General features: G+C 41.5%; 1 protein-coding gene across 1 annotated transcript; it reads right to left on the bottom strand.

Annotated features, from left to right (window-relative positions):
* Nucleotides 1-5899: 5899 nt before the first annotated feature.
* LOC117053267 (kynurenine/alpha-aminoadipate aminotransferase, mitochondrial-like) lies at nt 5900-24929 on the bottom strand. Its single transcript, XM_033160880.1, has 14 exons — nt 24914-24929; nt 23740-23877; nt 22306-22477; nt 21563-21695; nt 19731-19805; nt 18523-18732; nt 18058-18123; nt 16746-16828; nt 15963-16059; nt 15648-15709; nt 13815-13879; nt 11931-12037; nt 10563-10664; nt 5900-6045 (listed from the first exon to the last, which is right to left on the bottom strand). Exons 2-14 carry the CDS (start codon nt 23804-23806, stop codon nt 6001-6003), a joined length of 1284 nt encoding a protein of 427 aa, XP_033016771.1. The 5' UTR covers nt 23807-23877; nt 24914-24929; the 3' UTR covers nt 5900-6000.
* Between the last annotated feature and the right edge of the window lie 2606 nt (nt 24930-27535).

The raw sequence follows: 27535 nt of genomic DNA, 5'->3' as shown, positions 1-27535 counted from the left end.
AGGCTGGTGAAGTAATAAGGGGGGGGGGTCAAAGTCAAGAAGGTAGAAGATAAACCAAACCTCTTTGCAGGCGATACGTTACTGATGTTGCACGACCCTTCCTCCTCCATCCCTCGTCTGCAAGCAATCTTAAAACAGTTCTGCCAGGTAGTTGGACCTGACATCAATTGTGCCAAGTCTGTTACATTACTTGTAAATGTGTCACCCGATGAAAAAGCACGGCTTTTTGCTGAATCAGGTTTTGCTCCATGCTTCACCAGCTTTAGATACTTGGGGGTTGTGATAAGGAGGTGGGCAGGTGTGCAACTTCTGCCAAGTGTTGCATAGAAACTCTGAAGTTTTAAAGGAGCTTCAAAGCTGGAGCCACCTTAATTTAAGATGGCTCAGGGAAATCGCTGCTGTCAGAATGCCAATCTTTCTGAAGTTCCTATACCTCTTTCAAGTTCTGGTGTCAATTCCCATAGTGAAAACAGTGGTACCTCTGGTTACTTACTTAATTCGTTCCGGAGGTCCGTTCTTAACCTGAAACTGTTCTTAATCTGAAGCACCACTTTAGCTAATGGGGCCTCCTGCTGCCGCCAGAGCACAATTTCTGTTCTCATCCTGAAACAAAGTTCTTAACCTGAAGCATTATTTCTGGGTTAGCGGAGTATGTAACCTGAAGCGGATGTAACCCAAGGTAGCACTGTATTAGGAAATGGCAATGTCTATTGAAAGATTCTATCAGAGTGCAATGTAGCAGCTGAAACCATGTATCACCCTAGATCAAATGGGCATGCAGTATCTCAAATATTATTACGATGCTTTTCTTTTGAAGCAGCTCATCCCCATCATTAAAGTGTACACCTCTTGTGTGTGGGTGGTTACATAGGGATCTACACGTATCTCTAAACTTTGGGAACAGAGGGAACGATAGATACATCCTCTCCAGGTGTTGTTGGACTACAACTCCCATCATCGCTGACCATTGACTAGACGGCCTGGGGTTCATGGGAATTGGAGTATGATCACAAATCAGGAGGGCACCATCTTGCTTGCAATTGCTGTAACCATTCAGAAGGCATGAGTGCATTCTTTTGCCATTTGGGTGGGGAATGAGTTATATCAGAAACAAACAAACAAACAAAGTCTATGGAAATGAATTGTATAAATAAGTAGCAGGAGAAATCATTGTCATTTTAACAGTATAATTAACTTTATTTCACCCCCTATTTCTTCAATTTGTTTTTGTTGCCTCTTAGTGGTCTGCTGTTCACCAGCCAAGTAAACTTCGTTAAAAAATATTCACAGCTAAATTGCTTTTCAATTGGATTGCATTCCATTTATTGCAGGACCAGCATAATATGAATTATAGCACCTCAATGAAAACAACTTCTTCTTGTCTGTAATGTATGTAGAAGAACAGGATGCAGAATGCAAACAATGTGACAATGCACTACACAACAGCTAGAGAGTGAGGTGTAGGGCATGATATTTAACCGTCAAAAGATTCAGGATTTGGGTCATGAGGGAAAACAGCCGAATTATTCATGAGTGTGACAAAGAGATGAAATGTGTAGACTTACACATGTCAAAAGAATACTGGAAGAAAATCTTCCTTCCAGCCTTTGATATCAGCATTATGTACTGTTTAGCAGAACCAAACCAAAAGAATCACTAAACAACTAAACAACAACAATCTTTCGACTAAAATTCTCTAACATTCTCTTTTATACCAACAACAATATAAAACTAGCAGAGTGTTCCACTCCTTGAGTTTTGCCTGCTGGGCTGAATAGGATAACTCATAAACCAACTTTTGCTGGTACAGTACAATGCTGATCTAGTGAGAGAGAAGCCATGCCATCTTAGCAATACCCTTATGCTGGTGGGTATTCAGTGCAGAAAAGGAGCAACAAGAGTAGAATGGAAATATGGCAGGACACAAGTGGAGGTTAATCAGAATCCTGTTTTCACACTATGTCCACAATGCCTTAATGGTACTATTCTAAAACAGGTGGCCAATGAAAACATCCCCATTAGAATGCAATGGGAAGCTTTAAGGACCCCCCCCCCCCACCACTTCTCACTAGCTGTCCTTTCAACTGCAATAGAGATTGTGATTCTGACTAACTGGAGCTAATCTTGGCACAACCCTAGGAGTACACAAGTCTCAGAACACAGCTCATGGGTACGACATGTGGCAAGGCCAAAGCTGGGTCCAGGGGTGAAACCTTCCCTCCCCCCGCAGCTAAATGTCATCTAGTTACGACTCACCCTTGTGCACCCTCTGTGGCAGACCTACTGTTAGTAGATCTATGTGTGCAACACCACAGCAAGCCTGTAAGCCTCATGTGACTTCTGGCAGCAGCGACCCTCAAGGACAAGGACACAGGGTAAGTGCATTTTGCAGGAAGGGGGTCCTTCCTAGCAATCTCCAGTGTAGGTACCGTCATTAAGTCACTAGATGGTTAAGTCACTTGATGGCACTGAACTTAGTCACATGTGGATGGAGTCAAGAGTTTCTTGTGTAGGTTCCATACTTTTTGGAGTCAGCCAGCCATTTTCTTGTTAAGCTTCAAGGCTGAAGTGTTCTCTGAACCAGTGTTCTTCAACCCTGGGTCCCCATCATCTCCAGTCATCTTAGCCAATGATCAGGGATTATTTGATACGTAGTCACAGCAACATCTGTGGGTGCTCAAGGGCGAAGAACATTGCTCCAAACCTTCCATCACATCTCCCACCATGCACTGATGAAGGTAACAGAGTGCCCACTCGGCCGCTTCGATTGGAAGAACAGGCACTACTACAGGTGCCAAATTATACCTGTTGCACATTTGTAAAAATTCAATTGTTTACTGTGGTGGCACCTGCACTTTGGCCCTCCCTCCCTGACCAAGCAGGAGTTTATCACTGTACTCTTTTTGGTACCTGCTAAAGGCTACCCAGATGCTTAGAAACTTGAGATAATTTTAACCTGTATTTACCGGTAACCTGTGTTTTCAGTATTTTTTGGATGGTTTTAAGCAGTGCTTTTTTCTGGGGGGAACGCAGGGGTACTCATACCCCATAACATTTTGTGAATCTAAGTTTGGCCTCATTGAGGGGGTAGTATTTCAATATGAGTAGGAAAATGAGAGCACCCCTAAACATTTTCCTAGAAAAAAGCACTGGTTTTAAGTACGGTTGTAATTTTTTCTTGGCTTTATTGTTTTTTCTTTTTGTAAACTGCTTTGAGGTGTATTTTTTTTTTTAACAATCAAGCAGTGCATAAATTTTATTAAATAAATAAACATCTAAGCCTCCATATATAGACAGAAACCTCTCCTATATCTGGATGTCTTAACAGAAATAGGATAATTAAAAATTGATTGCCATAGGTAACTTTAAGAGAATGTGCTGTTCCTCCCTCTTCAGTAATAATACTACCTTACATCTAAGACACCTGCGGTTTAAATGAAAGAATAAAATTGCAGTTAGTTGCACATCAAATAGGTTTTCCAAGGTGCACATGGCACTAAGTGGCTGCTCTGTTCCCAGTGCTACTCAATTCAGTGGCTGGGAGAGAGATGCAAGTTACACACATTATATAGGCAGTAGACCACAGAGTGAGGAAAAGGGGTTGTGTCAATGCTTTCCAAAAACATTTTTTTTAAAAAATAATAATCCCAAAATTGAAATGGAGATTCCCAGGAAACCAGTGGATATGAGTTCAGTTTTTCCTTTCTCTGTTGCGCATGTATGTTTTCTACCCTGCACTGAATAGCAACCATGGGAAGCACACGAGTAGGACCTGAGCACACCGGCACTTCCCACTCCCCTGGTTTCCAGAAGCTGCTATTTGGAAGCATGACTGCCTCCAGCTGTGGAGGCAAAGCATAGCCATCATGGCTAGTAACTCCAATTCAAATTAAGGGCCCTGTGGCTGCTTTTAGAAAAAGAGAATCACACTGGCAGATCCAATCACAGATCTTCCGTGTAATGTCTTGTGAGGCACTGAGCAATTCATGTGCTATGTGCACATGTGAATCAGCTCTGTATGTATTGACAAAAGAAACATTTTTTAAAAATCTGATGAGTTTTATTGCTTACATTCCCAATATGTTTTGAGGAAAGGTCTTTCCTACCTAACTAGTCCATCTCCTCCCTCCCTCCCCAAAGCATCCACAGTCGAATATTTCATTCTGAAAGTTAAAATGCAGTATTGTATTGTATTGTATTGTATTGTATTGGTTTTTGTTTTTGTTTTTGTTTTTGTTTTTGTTTTGGCTGGGGGAGCAGTGTTCTTAATATTTAAGGTTAAAAAAGTTTCAGTTTCACATTGCAGAGGAATCATGGTAGTTAAATAAATTCTTAATAACTTCAATGTGTTTTTAAGAGTACAGTATATCATACTGGTAGCTATTAGTTTTATGGAGTTACTTGACCCTGTACTTTTCAATCATAGATAATATTTCATGAAGTTCGGGTGCCACCTGGTGGGAGTTGGGTGTAACTGGGAATAGTGGGTTTATTATTATTATTATTTAAAATATACTGTATATAAAACCTTTACCAGGGATTTCCTCTCTAAACTTCTGAAGGGACTGGGTGTGCTCCCCTTTTGGGCTTTGGTAAAAAAAAAAAATCCATAGAGCTAAAAGGAAATGGCAGGGAATTTATCTCAGCATTATACTGAGTCTCTTGCTTCTTCTATAGGCGCAGCAGCCTTGAATCCAAAGCAGAAAGCTGCCATGCTCTCTGACTCTTTTCTACAGTGTATAAGCAGGCAGCTTCCCTTGTGCTCTGACCTGCCCCACTTGCGGGTCCTGGTTTCTCAGCAGTGCTCTGTGCGAAGGCCAAAGTTCAGAGCCCCCACCTCTCACCTTCTATTGTGCTCAATTCACTATGTCATGGGTAGGCAAACTAAGGCCCAGGGGCCAGATCTGGCCCAATTGCCTTCTAAATCTGGCCCGGTCCAGGAATCAGTGTGTTTTTACATGAGTATAATGTCTCCTTTTATTAAAAATGCATCTCTGGGTTATTTGTGGGGTCTGCCTGGTGTTTTAAAATGAGTAGAATGTGTCCTTTTATTTAAAATGCATCTCTGGGTTATCTGTGGGGCATAGGAATTCGTTTATTTATTTATTTTTCCAAAATATAGTCTGGCCCCCCACAAAGTCTGAGGGACAGTGGACCGGCCCCTTTCTGAAAAAGTTTGCTGACCCCCGATCTAGTGGCTATTACATTTAGGAGACCACTAGAGGGAGTCAACACAAAGGTTTATAATTTTTCTAGGGATGCTAGACTGCCCACGTTTGCGGTAAAAATAAATTTCTCCAATGACGATGTAAGCTTGCGCATGTTGCTTTGGATAATCCAAATTTTAGCTCTCCCTTTCCCTGGATGAAAGAAGGCAAAGCTGGCTTCAGGTTAGTCAGGCACAGCAGCAAAAAGGCAGGACTGGCAATAACTGCCACTGGCAATTGCCTTTTAAATTCCCTTACAATGCCCCTGGAGCAAATCTTTGTCAGGGACCAAGAGGAGACACTTGGGCCTGCTCCAGCTCTGGGCTGTTGGTGGTTTTCCTTTGCTCTGTGCTGAGAGAACCACCAGGCTTGTGGGAGCTGTAGCTAACACTTTGTATAGTTTCAGCAATGAGTCCTCCTGAAGACTTGGGTCATTGGCATCTGCCCCATGGTGACAAGCCCTGGTGCTGAGTCTGGAAATAGATAATGCTGCTATTTCAAGATGTGGGTTTTGTTATGTTATTGAGAATACATTAAGCAGCGTTGGAATAATGCTCTAAAAAAGAGCTTGAAATTTTACCTTAAGTAACCACCAAATAATATTAACTATAAATTATAGGCCACAGTAATGCTTTCTTTCTTTCTTTTAACAAAAGCAAAAAATGCGTAATATTTAAAATAATGAAACACTGCTGTATAATCAATGATTTATTTAACAGCTCATTCTGTGAAATTAGAGGCACAGTTTTGAATATTAGCCAGTGAAGATTTTGGTAAAAGCTAGTTTGCTGTATCACGCAGTTTCTTCTTTTATAAGTTCAGCAAGTATCTGGAAACCCTGAAAAAAAGACCAAGAACATGCTTTCCAAAATGCTCATAGTTCATCTTTACAAAATTCAGTATTATTTAACTAATATTCCTGAAGTTAAACAAAGCCCATTTATCTGAAGGAATCCAAAGATGGGCTTTATTGAAAGGTGTGAGCAACTAATTTATATGATAATGATAATGATAATGAATCTACTCTTGTTGGGAGTGCTGTCCATTAATTAAATATTCGTTTTAGTGGGCTAACTCTCTTGACTTGATTAACTATCAATGCACATACCGTTGTTGCCTTTGATCATTAGGAATTCATCCAATGCAGATGATACTTGAAAGCTATGTGCAGTGCAGTGCACTGATCCTACCTATGCTTACACAAGAGTAAGCCCCACTAAATTGAAACTTAATTGTGAGTAAACATGCATAGGATTGCAGTACAAATTTCTTTCTACTCTGATCTTACTTGTAGGCTTCCCATGGTGGGAAAAGGATGCTGAATTACATGGGTCTTTGGCTTGATCCAGCAGGGCTCTCATAAAGTCATTATCATCAGGGCTTTTTTGTGACCATAAAAGAAGGTAAAGGACCCCTGGCACTAAAGTCCAGTTACGAACGACTTTGGGGTTGCAGCGCTCATCTCACTTTACTGGCTGAGGGAGCTGACGTTTGTCCACAGACAGTTTTTCCGGGTCATGTGGCCAGCATGACTAAGCCAGTTCTGGCGAAACCAGAGCAGCGCATGGAAACGCTGTTTACCTTCCCACCGGAGCGGTACCTATTTATTTACTTGCACTTTGTTGTGCTTTCAAACTGCTAGCTTGGCAGGAGCTGGGACCGAGCAATGGGAGCTCACCCCGTTGCGGGGATTCGAACTGCCGACCTTCCGATCGGCAAGCCCAAGAGGCTCAGTGGTTTAGACCACAGCGCCACCCGCGTGAAAGTACTCATTGCTTACAAAGTACAGGCACCTCTCTCTCTTTTTTTTGCTACCCATGGCAGCTATTTAGTATTTGAAAACACAACATTTTAAAAATACATAGATACCAAAAATGCAATGATTATTATTCTATATGAATTTAGATACCATTCTTCATGGTGTTTCCCTTTTATGTTTATACAGCAGGAAAAAGCTGGTTATTCAGTAAAACAAATAAATATACCCAAATCTGTTTTGAGATGGAGACAGCCATCTTTTCAGATATGGAAACACACCTTTCGCCATCTGGGTTTAAAACCATTGCCCTTATGAATTTTAAATGACAGCAGTAAATCATGCAACTCAGACATTGCAGTGACCCTTTAGGAAACAATCCTATTATATCTTAGCCCTATTCCCATCATCATGCATGTCCTTCTGGCTTCTCAGTGTTTTGGTGTGACTTCTGGAGAAGAAAGACTTTTCTGCTTATGGAAAATCTTAATCGTGTGCCCAGAGCCTTCATAAAAGTGGAGAAAAGCGAGAGAATCCCTCCTGCTGTCCACACAGAGGGGACACTTGATAGTGGGGGCAGCTTATTATGCAGGAGGAGCAAAATCTTAATGATAGCTCTAATACTATGCAGGCCCTAGGTCCCTGGTTCAGCCTTGGCACCACTTGTTAAAGAATGGGACACCTGGGAGACTGATGCTTAATCCAATATCCCAAAGCAAATTCACCCTCTTGTTCTTGCTTGTTGGATGTAGAAGGTAGGGCAGGTGAAAAATTCCCTGTCTTGACTACTGACTGTCATCACATGATGGGAAACTTTGCTGCTTTCAGGGGTTGTTCGACACTTCCTTTCTCAAAACTGAGCTGGCCACAGAACAGGAATGGGCAGATCAGGATCTACTTGCAGAGCACTGGCTGACTTAAAGCAAATTGGCAGGGGAACACAGGAAACCGCCTTATACAGAGTCAGACCATTGGTCCAGCTTGCTCAGTGTTGTCTGTACTGATAGGCAGTGGCACCTCCAGGGTTTCAGATAAGGTTCTGGATACAGCAGCAGTATGAAGACTTCTGCTGGGGAAAACCTCTTTCAGAGACTTTGGAGAGCACCTTTACCAAAGGCTAGATGGTCTGGTTCAGAGATGGGTTTTAGGTTATTTCCTAACCGGTCTGCTTTCTAAGAACTCATTTTTTAGTTACTGAAATGACAAATACCTATACCTGACAAAATCAAGATATTTGCTCCAGTATATTGGTTTAGTGGCATTAGCATGATGCATTGTAGTTAAGTCTATTCACTGCTGTGTTGTGTGTGCTCCTTTCTTGTATCTTCTTGGCTTGAGTCTTTCTGTTTCAGCAGCACATGTAAAATACTGGCAGTATATGGAACCGGAAGGATACTTTCAGCATAGCCGTAAAGTGTAAAAATGATCACTAGGTGGTAAAGTCTACTGGGAGTTCAAAGAGAGGGCAAAATATATGCCACCTCTTTGCAAGTTATCAGACTTTTATTGTAATTTAAAATTCTTAAGACTAGACTGACTGAGACTATTGGAAAACTCACAATTATTTTAATACAGAAAGAGCAAGTCAATGTTTTTGCAACGATCCAGAAACTGACTGATCTATACTTCTTTTTTGTCAAATGCACCTTATTCCTTTTTATTCACAAACATAAAAAAGAAAACAATTTGCACTTAAACTGGAATATTCAAGCCAATGAGCTTGGTAAATTTTCTAATGTTTCCAATGGGGCTTATTTACTTGCACTAACGATTTTCAATAAAAACTGTTTCAGTTGTTTCTTCTGTCAGAAAGAGAATGTCAAATTGAATGCAAAAAAATAATAATCCAATTCCCTTCCCCAGAATCAAGATGCAACAATTTGGCTGTAGTAGTCCTATACATTGTAGTAGTCCTATACATTGTAGTAGTCCTATACAATTTGGCTGTAGTAGTCCTATACATTTGACTGTGTCGACCACAGCAAACTATGGCAAGTTCTTAAAGAAATGGGAGTGCCGGATCATCTCATTTGTCTCCTGAGAAATCTCTATGTGAGACAAGAAGCTACAGTTAGAACTGGATATGGAACAACTGATTGGTTCAAAATTGGGAAAGGAGTACGACAAGGCTGTATATTGTCTCCCTGCTTATTTAACTTATACGCAGAATTCATCATGTGAAAGGCTGGGATGGATGAATCCCAAACTGGAATTAAGATTGCCGGAAAAAATATCAACAACCTCAGATACGCTGATGATACAACCTTGATGGCAGAAAGTGAGGAGGAATTAAAGAACCTTTTAATGAGGGTGAAAGAGGAGAGCGCAAAATATGGTCTGAAGCTCAACATCAAAAAAACTAAGATCATGGCCACTGGTCCCATCACCTCCTGGCAAATAGAAGGGGAAGAAATGGAGGCAGTGAGAGATTTCACTTTCTTGGGTTCCATGATCACTGCAGATGGTGACAGCAGTCACGAAATTAGAAGACGCCTGCTTCTTGGGAGAAAAGCAATGTCAAACCTGGACAGCATCTTAAAAAGCAAAGACATCACCTTGCCAACAAAGGTCCGTATAGTTAAAGCTATGGTTTTCCCAGTAGTAATGTATGGAAGTGAGAGCTGGACCATAAAGAAGGCTAATCGCCGAAGAATTGATGCTTTTGAATTATGGTGCTGGAGGAGACTCTTGAGAGTCCCATGGGCTGCAAGAAGATCAAACCTATCCATTCTTAAAGAAATCAGCCCTGAGTGCTCACTAGAAGGACAGATCCTGAAGTTGAGGCTCCAGTACTTTGGCCACCTCATGAGAAGGGAAGACTCCCTAGAAAAGACCCTGATGTTGGGAAAGATGGAGGGCACAAGGAGAAGGGGACGACAGAGGATGAGATGGTTGGACAGTGTTCTCGAAGCTACTAACATGAGTTTGGCCAAACTGCGTGAGGCAGTGAAGGATAGGCGTGCCTGGCGTGCTCTGGTCCATGGGGTCACGAAGAGTCAGACACGACTGAACGACTGAACAACAACAAAGTCCTATACATAATTAACCTACACACATTGAACTCAAGAGGAGTTTCGTCTCTGTAGATATTTACTGACACTGGCCATCACAGTTACACAGCAACTCAAATCCCCGATCTGCATTGTTGCCAGGGATTTCTCTCTGCTGCAGGGCAAACCACCCCAGAAGCCCCTGCTGTGCTTGCTGAATCCTGCTGGCAGTAGCTAACAACCTAATTCCCTAAATGGGAGTTTTGTACAGCAGGGCCATAGATGAATCCACTGGGTCCACAGCAGGCCCATTTCCCTCAGAAGGGCCCAGCTCAGGCCCCTTTGCTGCACCAGCCTGAGAGTTGGCACAGCAAAAATGGACAATTCGACTGTTTCTCCCATCCTCACATACCCTTTCCCCTGGCAAGGTTGTGGATCCAGCAATTAATCTACTGCTCCATGCCTACTGCTTCAGTTAGGATGGCTGCAGTCCCATACATGTCTACTCAGGAGGAAGTTCTATTGAGTTCAATGGGATTTAGAATCATAGAATTTTGCTTCTCATGTAATTCCCTTTTTTTGGACAACAAGAGTGTAGATTGCACTTACCCGGTCCATTTCATCTGGAGTAGCGAAAGAGTAGGAAACTCTGACATAAGGGGATGATTCTGAGGGATCAATCATATAAGGTTTCCCAGGAAGTAAAGACACCTAAAAATGTTGATTTTTTTTTTTTTAGTACTTGTTCATTAATTATATTGCTTGTGTGTATGTAGATGCTACTAATTTATCATGCATGAATATACTGTTTGTAGATCTGTTATTGTCCACATGTTATCTGTTTGCGTAGTGAAGTAAATGGAAGGGAGGAGTTATAGAGTGGAAATTCAACATATTTCCATCAACAAAAGCATATATTTTAGCCCGACGAACAATATTTCCCTGTGTCCTATTGCACTAGCTTGTACTGGCTTCTGGTAGCAGAACAGGGTAGTTTACTCCGTCCCCTAAGTTCTAGTTATCTCAGGTAGGAGTAAGAAATAGACCTTTTCATACATATTAAACTAGAGAAAAACTGCTGAAACAAGTTCATTTCTGGCCTGCTTATTATAATACACTTTATTCTTGTGGATGACGTGGGTTCATAGAAACCAATCATATTACTTATGTACTGTAATATAATTTGTGTTGTAAAAAAATAGGGAATTAAATTCAAAAGGATAAATCAATGGTAATTCTATGGAGCTCCACCTTACTGAACTGGATTACGTAGCACACATTTATATTTTTCAGGAGTATTTCGTTTTCAGTTGCAGAATTTCTACAGGAAGTTCTTTCTTTTGCATTTTCCTCTGAAATGGCTTTTTGTTGCTAACACCACAATGAGGCTACAGCAATAGAACTGGTAGAAGCTGAGCTCCACAGAAATTTATGGGGTGCATGATTTGGGTGAGAAGCATTACACATTTCTACACCGTTATACAAGTCGTCTTGTGAATTCATCAACGTTTTGCTGTGCTTTTCTCCCAATATATACATTTTTGTATGCAACTTGCCAAATAATACGCATAATTGGATGTTATTTTAATTAATATATGCATTTTTATGCACACTTTACCCTAATATGCCCATTTTTCTACGCACCACAGTTGTATTGCAAAATTAGGGAAATGAAAATTTCAAAGGATACCAATGAGCCTTATCTAACAATGTTTGACTCAGAGTAGGTCTACTGAAAGTGATGTAAATAAATTAATCACATCCATTAATCTTAATGTGTCTACTCTGAGTAGGATTAAGGTATCTTCGGGAAGTGCCAATTAAGCAAACTAAAACAGAATTTCTTACTCATCCTTATTCAGACATGACAGCCCAGTGACATCAGCTCATTGACTTCTGGCACTTCACCCACCCACTCCACATCATGAAATATTTCAGCCTTTCCCATTACCAGAGCAGCAGAGTAATTTTTCCTACCCCTTTCTCCAGTGCTTTTTCCATGGCCATCTGAAATGTATCTGAAACCCCCTTAATTTTAATCCACAAAAATAGTCCAGCATTAGGAGCATGCCACTCTGCTAAACCTAGAGGAGAAATAATGATGATGATGATGATGATGATGATGATGATGATAATAATAATAATAATAATAATAATAATAATAATAATAATTTATACCCCGCCCAGCTGGCTGGGTTTTTCCAGCCACTCCGGGCATCTCCCAACAGAATATTAAGAGTATAATAAAACATCAAATATTGAAAACTTCCCTAAACAGGGCTGCCTTCAGATGTCTTCTAAAAGTCAGATAGTTGTTTACAGTATTTCCTTGGCATCTGATGGGAGGGCGTTCCACAGGGCAGGCGCCACTACCGAGGAGGCCCTCTGCACAACAAGCATCCTAATGTGCTTATCAAGCATTTGTGTTTTTAAAATATTCAATGCTTATGACAAACACAGTGGTGTGGAGGAACACTTCAGCCTTCTCCTCCAGGGCCTCAACGAAACAGTTTCTCGTGTCGTGAGTATGGTCAGATTCTCTACCATACTCAGCCAACTACCCGGTAATAGCTATCATAGTCTTGTATATATACCGTGTTTCTCCTAAAATAAGACATGGCCATAAAATAAGCCATAGCAGGATTTCTATGCATTTGCGAAATATAAGCCGTTCCCCGAAAATAAGCCATACCCCGAAAATAAGCCATAGTGACGCGGCACCTCCCATTAAAACAGCCTGGAGAGGCGTGGCTATACAGCGTACCAATGCAACGCGGTTAAAATAAGACATCCCCTGAAAATAAGCCATACTGTGTTTTGTTGAGGGGAAAAAAAATATAAGACAGTATCTTATTTTATGAGAGGTTTTGAGCACACATGGTCCTTGGACATTCCAAGGGTGAATTCACACAACCCGAGCTTCATGTTCACATGTGGGTCAAGTAAACAAGCACTAGAACCGGGGTTTAAAGTTGCCATTTACCATCATACTGTTTTTCTGCTTGACCCAATGGCAAAGCGATGTCTCTTTTTCTGATGATGTGAGACACACCCAGATACTACTATGGGTGATAACCTGATGACAGCAAATAGAAGGCACAAAATGAAGCCCCATGTCATTTGCTAATCACACATCCAGGAAGTACCATTCCATAGTCCTGGTTGGCTAATTTAGCTATAAGGATCTCATCTAGCTAATTCTTTTTACCTTCCTGCCTTCCAGACATGCCTGTTTTTACTCTGGAAAACGAGCGATACTGGCTGCAAAGACTATGTTAGAACTGTCACCAGTTCTAGTCAGCTGTATGGTTGCACCAAGAACAACCTAAGATACCTAACATGATCTAGAGCTCTTAGTCCCATGAAGTGAAGCCAAGGAATGTGCTCTACAGGCCAGTCTAAATGTTTCATTTCTAAAGCAGATACTGCTTAAAATAATCTCTCTGTGTTGCATTTCCCACAGTAACGCAGAATGCAGCACCTAATGGACTTTTCTCAGCAAGCACAGTTTCCATGCACTCATTCTTGACCGTGCCTGGTGCCACCAACACAGACACTCTACATGATGTGGACAAATAACTTGATAAGCCATGCTGTGCACAACATGTGGCACATGGAGGAGACACACTCCGTTCTGTTTCGAGTTCTTTTGAATGGCAGATGCTTGTTTCAAGGAGCAACTGTTTGACGAGTAGTAATCGCAACCCTAACCCATCCGTTTTCTCACTCCCACCATGTTAAAATCATCTTAGCCTTTGTGTTTCTTCTTTAAATCTGTACAGAATCTTTTGTGGGTTTTTTTTTTTTTAAAAATCGGGCGCATTGTTACGTCTAATTGCCCATGGGAGTGAGTTCACTGACCTGTCAGCCACTTGTCTGCTGCAGCAAGCATCGCATCACACTGTTTTTTGTAGAAGTCTGCCACTCTGAAAACAAACAATCAATGCTTGCATTCTTAGTGAAGAAAAGTGGGGGTCATGTGTCAGCCGTAGCGCTTCCATTAAATTGTTCTAGACAAGTCACATTCAGAACTAATATAACTTGAACAGCAATACAAGGCACTCAATCACTGTACTGTGGATGGAGACTATGGGCAGTTGCTTAGGTCACACAATAGCTGGCAACAATTTACTGTGGAAGAAATGGCTAGCACTGTTCCTTCTTCTACCTCTTTCATGGATTAAGCAAAAAAATAAAAATAAAAATGCATTGTTGCCCACAAGCTCCAATGTGACCAAGAAGACAGCATATATTTGTGTGAGAACTTAATGATTGCATCCTTCCTAGTTAATCTGATTTCTTCAGAATGCATTTTGATTATAAGTTTGAGTGAAAAATAAGCTCCCCAAATTCTCCACCCTATTTGGGTGGGGAAATGGACAGGGTGGATTTCTTTGTATATTCTCCAAGGGGTGGGCAATTCTCCAGCAGTTTGCAGGAGAGGATGAAGAGGACAATGGGTGATACCCAATGTTGTGCAAGTGAAGCTCTGCTGATGAGATTTACCTTTCCCCTTCTTCTCACTGAAGCTCAGCCCCACAAACTTTCTCTTCCAGAAAGTCTCCTACATAACCCTAGGCTGTCCACCTCTTCCATGATGTACAGCAGTAAATTTAATGAGAAACCTCTACCAGCCAAGCACTATAACAGAATGAATGAATGACATCAAGAGAAATAGGGAAGATAAGTAGGACACATGTCAAAGGGGAGGTGGTAAGTGTGAGAGGTCCAATGGTGAAAATAGGTTGTAGAAGAACCCTATCCCTAAAAAGGCATGCCTTGTGCCAGGTACTTTACTATTTTAGTGTCATACAAAGACCTCAGGTTACAGACGCTTCAGGTTACAGACTCCACTAACCCAGAAATAACACTTTAGGTTAAGAACTTTGCTTCAGGATAAGAACAGAAATCGTGCTCTGGCGGCGCAGCGGCAGCAGGAGGCCCCATTAGCTAAAGTGCTGCTTCAGGTTAAGAACAGTTTCAGGTTAAGAACTGACCTCCAGAATGAATTAAGTTCTTAACCCTGTATATCTGCTCAGGTATTTTAATCTTTTATCTGGCTTTACTGGCAAATGCTCACTGTTTCCTGCTTTCATGCAGTTGTTCTTTGGAGTTGTTTTATTTTAATTTGATAGCTTTATCGTTCTTCATTGTATGCCACCTGAAGATCAATTATTTCAAAATAGAATGTAGAGACGGTAGGACCATGGCAAGAGCTTTCACAGGCAAAGGTGCTTTTTCTGATCTGGTGCTATGAGATACTGTAGTCAACTGTTAACTGTATCCATTAACTATAACCTGAGCCCGGTTTCGGCCAGGGAGGGCGGGATACAAATAAAAGTTGTTGTTGTTGTTGTTGTTGTTGTTGTTGTTGTTGTTGTTGTTGTTGTTGTTGTTATTCCATAGATATTATTATCTATGGAATGGATACAAGTGACACTTACAGCCTATGGACTGTGAGCATGTTAGAAACATAAGGAGCTGCCTTATACTGAGTCAGACCACTGGTCCAACTAGCTCAGGATTGCTTGCACAGACTGGCAGCAGCTCTCCAGGGTTTCAAGCAGGGAATCTCTCCCAACCCTATCTGGAGATGCCGAGGATTGAACCTGAGACCTTCTGCATGCAAAGTTGATGCTCTACCACTGAGCTTTAGTCCTTCCCCAAATGCTAGCATTTTCATAATCCCCTTACCGGTCTGCATTATCCAGAAAACCCTTTTGCCCCCACTTCTTAAGAAGTTGCAATACAATGACCTGCAAGAGAAAGCAAGAAAGCACCCAATGTGATGTCACAATCTAAATAAAATATGCAAGATTTGTGTATTCACTGTTAGTTCCCAGGATTCCTTGGAGGCGAACCATAACTGGGAGTGCTTCGACTTTTAGCTGAATTCTATATGTGTTTATTTAGGATTAAGCATTCAATTGGGGCCCCATTTTCAATTAAGTGTTATAAGGATTACAGCCTTAGTTTCGAAAAGCAACCCAATATGTGACTAATGCTTACCTGTGCAAAAGTGTTGGGTTGCATTGTTGAGGCCTGAGTATGTAGAACAATCCTGTCTATAAGAGGTGCAGGTCCTGTTATAAAGCCTATTCTCAACCTGTAGAAAAGAAAATACAACAAAGAGTTGAAAGGCATGCACCCTACTTAATTTGGCAAGTCCCCAGTTTTAAATTTTGTCCTTTTTTGTTTTGCACATTGTTTCGTGCAATGCCGTCTGCATTTTGCGAGGGCTGTCAAATCACTGAAAACACCCCTGGCCGTGCAACGAGCATTTTAATTTGCAGTATTATTTTTTTTTATTAAAGATTTTCTTGGTTTACAAAGTGAAAAAATGTCTCATATTTTTTCCATAAAACATTTTTACAGATCAATTTTAGTCGTTGAGACATTAGGGAGAGGGGGGGGAAAGGAAGTGGGTGGGAGGGTGGGGTGGGGAGATGATGTAGGAGTTGGTATCAGCGTCGCTTGTGTTGGTTCTCTGTTGTTTGCTTGTGTTTCTTTGGCAGTGAGAGGTCGCGATCAGTATAGGGTTTGATTGTTCATTTGTGGTTGGCTGTGGTGATCTTTGGTTTCCTGTGAGAGTGGGGTGGGTGGATGTTTTGAGTCAGGTTAGCCATATTGATTTGTATGCTGTTGGTAGATTTTTGTCATTGTCTTGTTGGGCTGTATTTGACAGATTCAAATGTCGTTATCGTTTCAAAAATCTCCACCGTCACTCTACTAATTAAGGTGATAGGGGCATTGCTACAGTGAGCATGTTCTCCACTTCCATGTTCTACTCACCCGGAAGAGATAATTTTAGAGAAAGAATCACCTCTGATGACTCGACCGTCAACATCCATTGAAAGAAATGAGGGCGCTTTAGTCTTAAAATGCAAAAGACATAATATTATTAAAAACAAAACAAACCAATACTAAGGTTTCACTTGGCACATGAGCTATGTACAGGTGGGACAAGAACACAAGAAGAGGCGTGTTAGATTCAGGGGCAAAGATGTCAGAGGCAAAGGGATGGAGGCTGTCAGTTTTATTTACTGCTGAAGTGGTCCACCTATAGTCCAGCAACTAGTCCAGCAGGTTCTGAGCCACATAGCAATTTTCAGCAACTGGCCTACTGCTTCCAACAGTGGAGGCAGAACATAGACATCGAGATTAGTAACCATTAATATGATAGCAAACTGTTCCCCTGAACAGTACTGTAAGAAATGGGAAGGGGAAAAAAATTGTATTTCTTTCTTACCTAGAAGTTGTACAAACTTTTTTTTAAAAAATGAACCAACCTCTAGACACCAGCACAGATCAAATGAGACATTGACCGTCATCATCATGCCAAGCCCGGGCCTAGGAGAGCCTGGGTGTGTGTAGGGGTCTCAGAGCTGATCCTGCAGTTTCTCTGCAATATGGAGGACCTTTCCCCACAAAAGGCAGAGGGCCATATGTTGCCACTGTGGTGTGCTCTCTACAATGCATTGAAAGCACCTTGCACCAATCATGGGGTTTGCACATAGCCAGGAAAGTGGCTTTGGGGAAGCTAGAGGATGAAGTACCAGTAATCAAGGTGTTAGAGGCAAAGATACTGGAGCTATCAAAGCATTAACTCCTGGTCCAGCATCGTTGCTAGAAAGAAAAATGTGACTATTGTGCTTAGACATGATGGAGGACAAGAAAAAATTGATATACTTAAAAGAGACAAGCTAGGGCAAGGCAGAACTGTGTGACACGTGACTCAAGACTGTCAATCATCTGCTCTTGGGTTGTCGCCTGCTTTTGGGGGAAGAATTGTGAGTCGGTAGTAGAGCGACTGTTTTGCGTGTAGAAACTCTCAGGTTCAATCCTTGGCATCTCCAGGTAGGGCTGGAAGAGACTCCTGACTGAATTCCTGGAGAGCTGCCAACATTCAGTGTAGACAATACTGTTCTTGATAGATGAATGGGATGACTTGGTTGTAAGGCTTCCTATATTCCTACGTTCGTGGGCCCAAGTGCCTAAGGAGCCTTAAAATCTAGAGGCTGAATGTGCTTTTCTTTTGTGTCAAGAAGAAAACATACACAGAGCAAATCAATTAGTACATTTAGTGCTATTAGTTTGATTTTACCTTCTGAAACTGGATGAAATAGTATGGGTCATCTTCTATTATAAGGAAGTTGTATTCTTGGGCAAGCTAAAAGGTAAACCAACAAGAAAAGAACAGAAAATAATTTTGTGGAATGATCAGTGTATACACAACTATGGTTTGCCAACAAGCCAAAGCAGTAGTGGTCCTATCAAACATGAGAAAACCTTGGAAAATTGATGCGACCCAAGTTTATGTAATATGTTCATGTTTCCCATTTTGTGCTGAGTCTATGAATAGTCGCCTCAGGTGGCAGCGGAGAGGAGGAGGAAGCAGGGGGCACCATGTTGTTTTGCCTCAAGTGGGAAAATGCCCTGGGCTGGCTCTGCTTTCTGTGATCTCTCCTTTGCTGCCTTTGCCTTTTCTTGTCTCTTTGCTATACAGTACTAACCTTCCATTCTTCCTTTGCCTTTCCAGAGCAGCGAGGATGGGAGCATGGGGAATTACCTGGTAAATCTCTTTTTTGCGTTCTGCTGTCAGGGAGCTCCCAGAAGGATTGCCACCATTAGGAACAGTGTACAGGAACTTAGGGGGCTTGTCCATGAGCTTATGCGCATTGTCTGATTTCCACCTAGAAAGAATCTCCTTCAAGCCTTTGGGAATGATTCCATGTGCATCACTAGGGACTTTGATGAAGTTACATCTCAAGGCTTTTAGCTGTTATGAAAAGAAACATGGTATTACACATAATTTATTATCCAACCCACAGAGGCCATTAACACCAGGACATTATTTCAGCAGCTAGGCTCGAAACCACTCATATACAGAAGTCATATACCGTGCCCCTTAAAACTGGTTGGCGGTTGGAGGATGGATGGCAGCTAACAGATTGAGGTTGAATCCTGACAAGACAGAAGTACTGTTTTTGGGGGACAGGAGGCGGGCAGGTGTGGAGGACTCCCTGGTCATGAATGGGATAACTGTGCCCCTGAAGGACCAGGTGTGCAGCCTGGGAGTCATTTTGGACTCACAACTGTCCATGGAGGCACACGTCAATTCTGTGTCCAGGGCAGCTGTTTACCAGCTCCATTTGGTATGCAGGCTGAGACCCTACCTGCCCGCAGACTGTCTCGCCAGAGTGGTGCATGCTCTAGTTATCTCCCGCTTGGACTACTGCAACGCGCTCTACGTGGGGCTACCTTTGAAGGTGACCTGGAAACTACAACTAATCCAGAATGCCATAGCTAGACTGGTGACTGGGAGCTGCTGCTGAGACCACATAACACTGGTCTTGAAAGACCTACATTGGCTCTCAGTACGTTTCCTAGCACAATTCAAAGTGTTGGTGCTGACCTTTAAAGCCCTAAACAGCCTCGGTCCAGTATACCTGAAGGAGCGTCTCCACCCCCATCATTCTGCTCAGATACTGAGGTCCAGCACAGAGGGCCTTCTGGCAGTTCCCTCACTGCGAGAAGTAAAGTTACAGGAAACCAGGCAGAGAGCCTTCTCGGTAGTGGCGCCCGCCGTGTGGAGCACCCTCCCACCAGATGTCAAAGAGAAAAACAACTACCAGACTTTTAGAAGACATCTGAAGGCAGCCCTGTTTAGGGAAGCTTTTAATATATGAAGGACTATTTTATTTTAATATTGTGTTGGAAGCTGTGGGAAACCCAGCCAGATGGGCGGGGTATAAATAATAATAATAGATAACTCACTGCTAACATTGTCCCATGGTAGTTTGGCTCCTCTAGAAGGACGCTGTCGCCTGGGTTGATGAGCATATCAAAAGCCTGCAAGAAAAATCAAAAAGGTTTGAAACAGTGAGCATCCTATTGTGTTTGAACTGGATTTTAGTGGGTAGGGTGGTGTGGTGTGGTGTGGTGTGGTGGAGTCCTATCCAAGTTTTAATGTTAAAACCTAATACTTTACCAATGTTGATATGAGGCATATCACCACCACCTCAAGCCCCATAGCAATTAGACTTAGCAAAAAAGAGAGAAAAGAAATAAAAGGTCCTGTTTCTCTCTCTCAACCTAATTGCCACAAAGGCAGGTTGAGGCCCAAGAAGGGAGGTGGCAGGGCAGATTCAAGTCATCAGGTCATATCTGGCCCACAGGTTGGCCCGCCCCCCCAATTTAAATGGTGGCATTATCTTGCTCTTCTTTTGACATCAGCCAGGAAGGCTGTCCTGAATGCCTTGTCTGTATTTGAGATGCTTATATAGCAGAGACACGTTAGGAGATCTTTCTCTGGTTATATCTGTGCTGTGGAAATCCTTGTCCCCTGATTCTGGCTTAATGTTTTTGGGATGCCTTCTTAAGATATCCCATCAGAAGTTCAATTTATCTGGCTGACAGTTGATATCTATCTGCTTCTTGGTTTTAATCTTTTCTTCCATTATTCATGTGTTTTTGTTTAAAAACTGGTTTTGATCAACTTTTAACCGTGTAGTATTTGGCCTTGGGTCCTTCTCAGAAGTGGACAATCAGAATTAATCTCATTTTATAAATAAATAAAAATTATAAAATTGCACTACCCCTAACTTAGATTTTACACAATTTTTTTTTTTTTACCTTGAGCATATATTTTACATATAGATGCTAAGCACAAGCAAGCATTACGGAACTAGAAAATAAAAATAGTTAATAATGCATGCAGAAGATTAAAAACAAAGATGTCAAGGAGCAGATCTCTGGTGAATAAAACATTCTTAGGATATGTCCCTGAAGTCAATCATCTCTATAAAGAACAATGGACGTGCATCTATTTATCTATATTTAAGATTCAGAGTTTAGAACTGCATAATTGGAAAGCTACATAACTGGAAGCAATTTCATCTGGTTCTGTCTCCACTGAGGACAGGGGTGCCAACCTGAATAAAAGATTGGGGGGAGCAGGTAAGATTTGACACCATTTGAATGTCAGTGGCCATCAACTTTAGACCCTCCCCCGGCACCCTCAAATATTTTATTGGGGTGTGTGTGGCCCCTCGGACTCCTATGACTAGGGACAGGAGTCAACAGTTTCCATGAGCTTAACTTTGAAAATAGGATAGTTCTGCTGGATGAAGGGGAGAAGTAATTTTAATTGATTCCTCCTCCTCCTCCTCCTCCTCCTCCTCCTCCTCCTCCTCCTCCTCCTCCTCCTCCTTTTCCTCCTGCAAAGCTGCTCAAGAGAGTTGGAGGACCCTCTTGAACAGTATAGGAAGTAGTGTGAAGGACTGAAGGAGGAACGGGGAGTTGATAAAAATCCCTTCCCTTCCACAAGTGGGGACCTCCACTGGATCTCAGACACTTCCATGGAAGGGAACAAAAACAACAAAAACCCGATGGAATAATGCACTTTTATTTTCCAGTAGTGCTCTTGAAGCAGTCATGTCAAGTCTTTATCTTCAAGTATTAACTTTGCTCAACTGATTTTATATGACGGAGAAGAATCATCAGCAGAAAAATATCCTTCTGATTTAATTGCTATAGAGGAACTCAGTGGGCATTTGGCTCAGTTGTCTGAACTGACATGGTTCTGTTGACCTTTGAATCGCTCATACTTTAGCAATGCCATCCTGGCTGCCTGAAGTGACGCATATCTTCATTTGTCCTTTCTCAGGAGCATACGTCGCTGTTGGTGGGTTGTGGAGCTTCATCTGCAAGTCTCTGAACCAAGACAATAAGTTGTGAATTCTGGAAGACAGAATTTATTCCTCTTTTTAAATATCCTCAGTTCTTCATGCATAATATAGTTGGTGCGATGAAGAACAAAAACAGAAATACTTAAACATCTTAACACTTACTTAGAAACAGATATGAAAAACTTATTTACGTGGACCAGGAGTGTGTTCATTAGTATTATTTTAAATAACAAGTCTTTTGAATAAATGACTAGGGAGTTGCTTGAGCTAATTAAGAACATAAGAAAACCCCTGCTGGATAAGGCAAAAGGCCCACCTATTCCAGCATCCTGGGCTCACAGTGGCCCACCAGATACCTGTGGGAAACTCTGAGCACTCTCCCCCCTTGTGATGCCCAGCAACTGGTGAATAATCACTCAAAGTTTTATATTAAATTATCATTTATTTTGTATCTGTTGTGCATCCATCTATGGACAGAGTTCCTTGGGAAGAGGGATTGTTGGTTAAACCACTCTGGGAATTGTAGCTCTGTGCAGGGAATAGGGATTTCCTAAGAACACTCAGTACCCCAAACAAACTATGGTTCCCAGGATTATGTTGCAGAATACACCTGCAATAAAACACCAGTCTGGAGGGGCCCTCTGCATGATTTTTCATAATACCCATCTGTAGCACTGTACTGAAGAGCTCTCTTCATCAGTTGTTCTCCAATTTCAATGGTGGTTCCATCATTGAGGGTTATACTTGCTGTTTTCATTGGGAAATAGTCAGGGTTTGGCATACCCCCACTAAACATGATTACGGTAGACTCTGTCATCTTCTTTTCCAGTTCATCTGTCATTGATATGAGCAAAAGAATATTAGTTAATAAGTTAAAAGATATAATTAACAGAAAAAATGAACAAGGCTAGAATTTCAGAGGAAGCCAAATGTGAAAGTAAATGCTGTTCTTACCTACTGTGTCAACAGAACACTTTTTACAACATCAGTGTTTTTGAAATACAAGGGAATATTAAACATCACAATTGTGTCCTATGGTGAATGTAATCCAGTTTTGATCTGTATAAGCAGCTATCTTGGAGAAGCCTGTATGTTGTGGCTTTCTAGTAGTTGGAGGACACAATATGGTGGTTGAAGGATGCATTGTCTACATGATTAGGTATATCATGAAATAAGGGCTTCTGTAGGAGTGAGGTTCTTAACCGAAACTAGAAACGAACCTAGAGGTTTTCCCATTCATGTTTAATTTCATTGTGAACAGCTTGTTGGTGCCGTGTACCTGCCATACAGGTAAAACGCATCCTCCATCCTCAAGAATCCTGGGAGCTGTAATTTGTTAAGGGTACTGGAGATTGTAGCTCTGTGATTGGGTAAACTGCAATTCCCAGGATTCTTTGGGGGTGGGTAGGCGGGGGCTTTGAATGTGTGCTGTGTAAGCAGCTTTAGAGTCAGATAGAGCCAATTCCATTACAGAGAAAACACTTTAAAAAACCAAAAGCTAACAGAAAATGAAATAGAGTTGAGTGCAATTCTATATACCGGTATATCTACTCAGAAGTAAGTTTCACTGCAGTCAGTGGAACTTCTTCCCTGTTGAGTGTGTGTAGGCCTACAACCTAACTCTATTAGTTTTTACTGTTATGCAGTGATGTGTATATTTATGATGTTACTGGGCAGTAAATTACAGCATTGCAAGGTTGCCTTATATACCTGGCTACATTATCTACTCTGATTGGGAGCAACTTGCCAGGGTCTCAGGCAAAGGTATTTCACGTCACCTGTTACCTGGTCTTTAAAAAAATCTGGAGATACTATCAAGGATTGAACATGAGACTCTGTGTGCAAACCATCTGCTGTACCACTGAATTTATTATTCATTTATTTCATAAAATTTATACACTGCTTGATTGTAAAAAACCCTCAAAGCAGTTTACAAAAAGGTAAAACAACAATACCCAATAGCATTATTCTTCCGAATGGGAACTTGCACTCTCTCTCAACAAGAATTTTCTGAGCATATGCATAGCCTATAAAGCTAGGAGAAAATGAAAATTGTGAAGCAAATCATGTGATGACTGGAAAATGCAGCTACTCACTTGAGAGTCTTGCAACGTTTGGTTTCCTTGCTGCACTTACATCAGACAGGAATTTGGAGTAATCCATTTTGATTTAACAAGAAGCGAACAGGTTCCTTAGATTTCCTTAGAACAGGTTCCTTAGATTTCCTTAGAAAACTGCAGTAGAAATTAGACACAGATAATGATTACACTTGTATGTTCTGATCTCTTTCCATTGGAACAGCAAATGCTTCAGTACTTTATATTCAATTGCTCACGTGTTCTACTTTAAAACTTGGCACAAATAAGAGCAACCAAATATCTTTTCAAATCCAATATTAACTAAGGGGCATTCTCTGAAACTGAGGAACCCAGGGCAGCCTAAAACAATTTAAAAACGCAATGACATTAAATACAGTTTTTTTAAAAAAATCACATGAACAACAGGCAGAACAACAAATTCCAGACAAAGTTAAAATCACCATCTATTCCCTCCCCCAAATGTATTTATCAGGGATAACAAACTTCTATAAATTAGGACTGTGCTAATTCTTCATGCATGAACATATCAAGGAAAATTATTGTGCTTTTGAGAAACAAAAAAGGGTTTCCCAACACCACATCTCTCCCTCTCTCTCTCTCCCTCGTGTGTGTGTGTGTGTGTGTGTGTGTGTGTGTGTTATTCACATCTGTTCTTGGCCACTGTTTCCCCAAGTTGTGACTGCTTCAGCTCCACTCTGCCCCTCTGATGTATAGTTCCAGGAGTGGTCCTACTCAACCAGGGACCACAAAAAGAGCATGATAATTCTACTGAGTGGAAACATAGTTGAGCGTAATATTTTCTAGATTAGTGATGTGGGTCATCATAACCAGCAAGGAATTCATTGCCTCTCTAAGCAGGCAAATCATCTGCGCATGAGAATCATTCAGTGTGGATTGCTGTTTTTCAAGTGGCAGTTTGTAACCACTGAAGTGGCAAAATGTTTGCTCACCACAAAAGAGACGGGTGATTCCCTTTCCCCTTGACAAAATGTGAACTGACATGGGGGATTATGTCTCCCCCCCACTCCTATTTTGTGTGTCCCCAGACTATTTTCACGGGGAATAAAGGGACATCCATTTGGCTTAGCCCTGATGTAAATGAAATCAATATTGTTAGCTTCTGAATAAATCTTTAACACAAAACAAAAATTAATAAAAGTATGAAACTTACAGTCTGCAACTTGACGTAGGAAAAAAGGGCAGGAAGGACCAAATGCTCCAATAATAACAAAACAACAACAACTTTTTTTCTTCAACCGTCAGGCACAAAGAAAGAATAGTAGCAATGCCGAAAGCTGTTCTTCTCCTAAGGTGAATATAATATAATTGTGTATTTCTCATAGCTTCCCTCAAAAACCATAAATCTCTAGCAAACTTTGCCCAAGTACTTAATAATTTACCAAGGAAAGGAGTCATGAAAATTTAGACTCTGGACTTACATGATCTTACAAGGACCTTCCCCTTTAGGTGGCAATGGAGATTGAACGTGTGGTTGGCATGGTCTCAAATCAGGAATAGCTCAGCCTTTCTCCTTATCTCCTCTCAAAAGCTAGTTGGCTCCTCCCAGTGTGAAACAGCAGCCCCTTCAGGCCAAGCTCGTCTACCCAATAGTTCACACAATCTCCACAGATAAAACTGACCCAATGCCTATATTGACTAATAATGGCACCAATTGGAGTGCCATCGCAGAGAGAGAGCCCTCTCCCTGACTGCTGCTTAAGAGATCGTCCTTTTGATGCAAAACAGCCAGGCAGACCACAACTTCAGATCTTAATAGACAGACAGAACTGTGTGGAAGGAGCTGCTTCTTTGGATATGTAGGCCCCTAGTTGTTTGGGGGCTTTATAAATTAGGTCTTCATAATACCCTGCTGAAAGACAGGTAAATTGACCATGTGTATTCCTGCATACCTGGAAGTGATGATATTCCAGCTGAACTATTTAAAATTTTAAAAGAGGATGCTGTTAAGGTGCTACACTCAATATGCCAGGAAGTTTGGAAAACTCAGCAGTGGCCAGAGGATTGGAGAAGATCAGTCTACATCCCAATCCCAAAGAAGGGCAGTGCCAAAGAATGCTCCAACTACCGCACAATTGCACTCATTTCACACGCTAGCAAGGTTATGCTTAAAATTCTACAAGGCAGGCTTAAGCAGTATGTGGACCGAGAACTCCCAGAAGTGCAAGCTGGATTTCGAAGGGGCAGAGGAACCAGAGACCAAATTGCAAACATGCGCTGGATTATGGAGAAAGCTAGAGAGTTCCAGAAAAACATCTACTTCTGCTTCATTGACTATGCAAAAGCATTTGACTGTGTCGACCACAGCAAACTATGGCAAGTTCTTAAAGAAATGGGAGTGCCGGATCACCTCATTTGTCTCCTGAGAAATCTCTATGTGGGACAAGAAGCTACAGTTAGAACTGGATATGGAACAACTGATTGGTTCAAAATTGGGAAAGGAGTACGACAAGGCTGTATATTGTCTCCCTGCTTATTTAACTTATATGCAGAATTCATCATGCGAAAGGCTGGACTGGATGAATCCCCAACCGGAATTAAGATTGCCGGAAAAAATATCAACAACCTCAGATATGCTGATGATACTACCTTGATGGCAGAAAGTGAGGAAGAATTAAAGAACCTTTTAATGTGGGTGAAAGAAGAGAGCGCAAAATATGGTCTGAAGCTCAACATCAAAAAAACTAAGATCATGGCCACTGGTCCCATCACCTCCTGGCAAATAGAAGGGGAAGAAATGGAGGCAGTGAGAGATTTCACTTTCTTGGGTTCCATGATCACTGCAGATGGTGACAGCAGTCACGAAATTAGAAGATGCCTGCTTCTTGGGAGAAAAGCAATGACAAACCTAGACAGCATCTTAAAAAGCAAAGACATCACCTTGCCGACAAAGGTCCGTATAGTTAAAGCTATGGTTTTCCCAGTAGTAATGTACGGAAGTGAGAGCTGGACCATAAAGAAGGCTGATCGCCGTAGAATTGATGCTTTTGAATTATGGTGCTGGAGGAGACTCTTGAGAGTCCCATGGACTGCAAGAAGATCAAACCTATCCATTCTCAAAGAAATCAGCCCTGAGTACTCACTAGAAGGACAGATCCTGAAGTTGAGGCTCCAGTACTTTGGCCACCTCATGAGAAGAGAAGACTCCCTAGAAAAGACCCTGATGTTGGGAAAGATGGAGGGCACAAGGAGAAGGGGACGACAGAGGATGAGATGGTTGGACAGTGTTCTCGAAGCTACTAACATGAGTTTGGCCAAACTGTGAGAGACAGTGAAGGATAGGCGTGCCTGGCGTGCTCTGGTCCATGGGGTCACGAAGAGTCGGACACGACTGAACGACTGAACAACAACATTCCTGCATACAAAGGTGCTCTCCTCATTCAACCCTTGAAAAGTGTTCCCCACTGCATTTTACTTAAAAAAAGAGAGAGAAACTTGGCATCTTGCATGGCAAAAGCTGTGGAATGTTAACTTAAACATACTGTTATGATCCTCGGTAAGGTACTTTCCTTAATGGTAATGAAATAAGCTGGGTTGCAGTAAGAATGCAGATCTCTCTCCTTTTTTAAGCCTTCAATGTATTGCTCTGCATTTTAAATAAGGACAACCAAGAAATCAGTAAGCTTTTAATGATAGTTCTTGATGAATTAGTAGCTTTTCTAAGAAAGAATCAAGTATCCCACCCCCCTTCTTAAAACAACAGCACTTAGTTCTTTGCTTCTCTGGCAAGAGAAACCATAGCCTGTGCTGTATTGAACTGCATATTCTATAACTA

Source organism: Lacerta agilis, chromosome 9, assembly GCF_009819535.1.
Source record: "Lacerta agilis isolate rLacAgi1 chromosome 9, rLacAgi1.pri, whole genome shotgun sequence".
Lineage (NCBI taxonomy): Eukaryota > Metazoa > Chordata > Lepidosauria > Squamata > Lacertidae > Lacerta > Lacerta agilis.
Note: the sequence above shows the minus strand (reverse complement) of the source record. Positions and strands in the feature narration are given on the sequence as shown.

Excerpts from the sequence above, each read along its gene's own strand:
- LOC117053267 (XM_033160880.1), bottom strand. The coding sequence starts at position 23,806 with ATGGATTACTCCAAATTCCTGTCTGATGTAAGTGCAGCAAGGAAACCA. Across the intron at positions 21,696-22,305 it reads CAGTACAGTGCTACAGATGG|AATTCACAACTTATTGTCTT; the intron begins GTATTATGAAAA and ends TCTGTCTTCCAG. Across the intron at positions 12,038-13,814 it reads AGCAGACAAGTGGCTGACAG|GTTTAGCAGAGTGGCATGCT; the intron begins GTCAGTGAACTC and ends TTTCTCCTCTAG.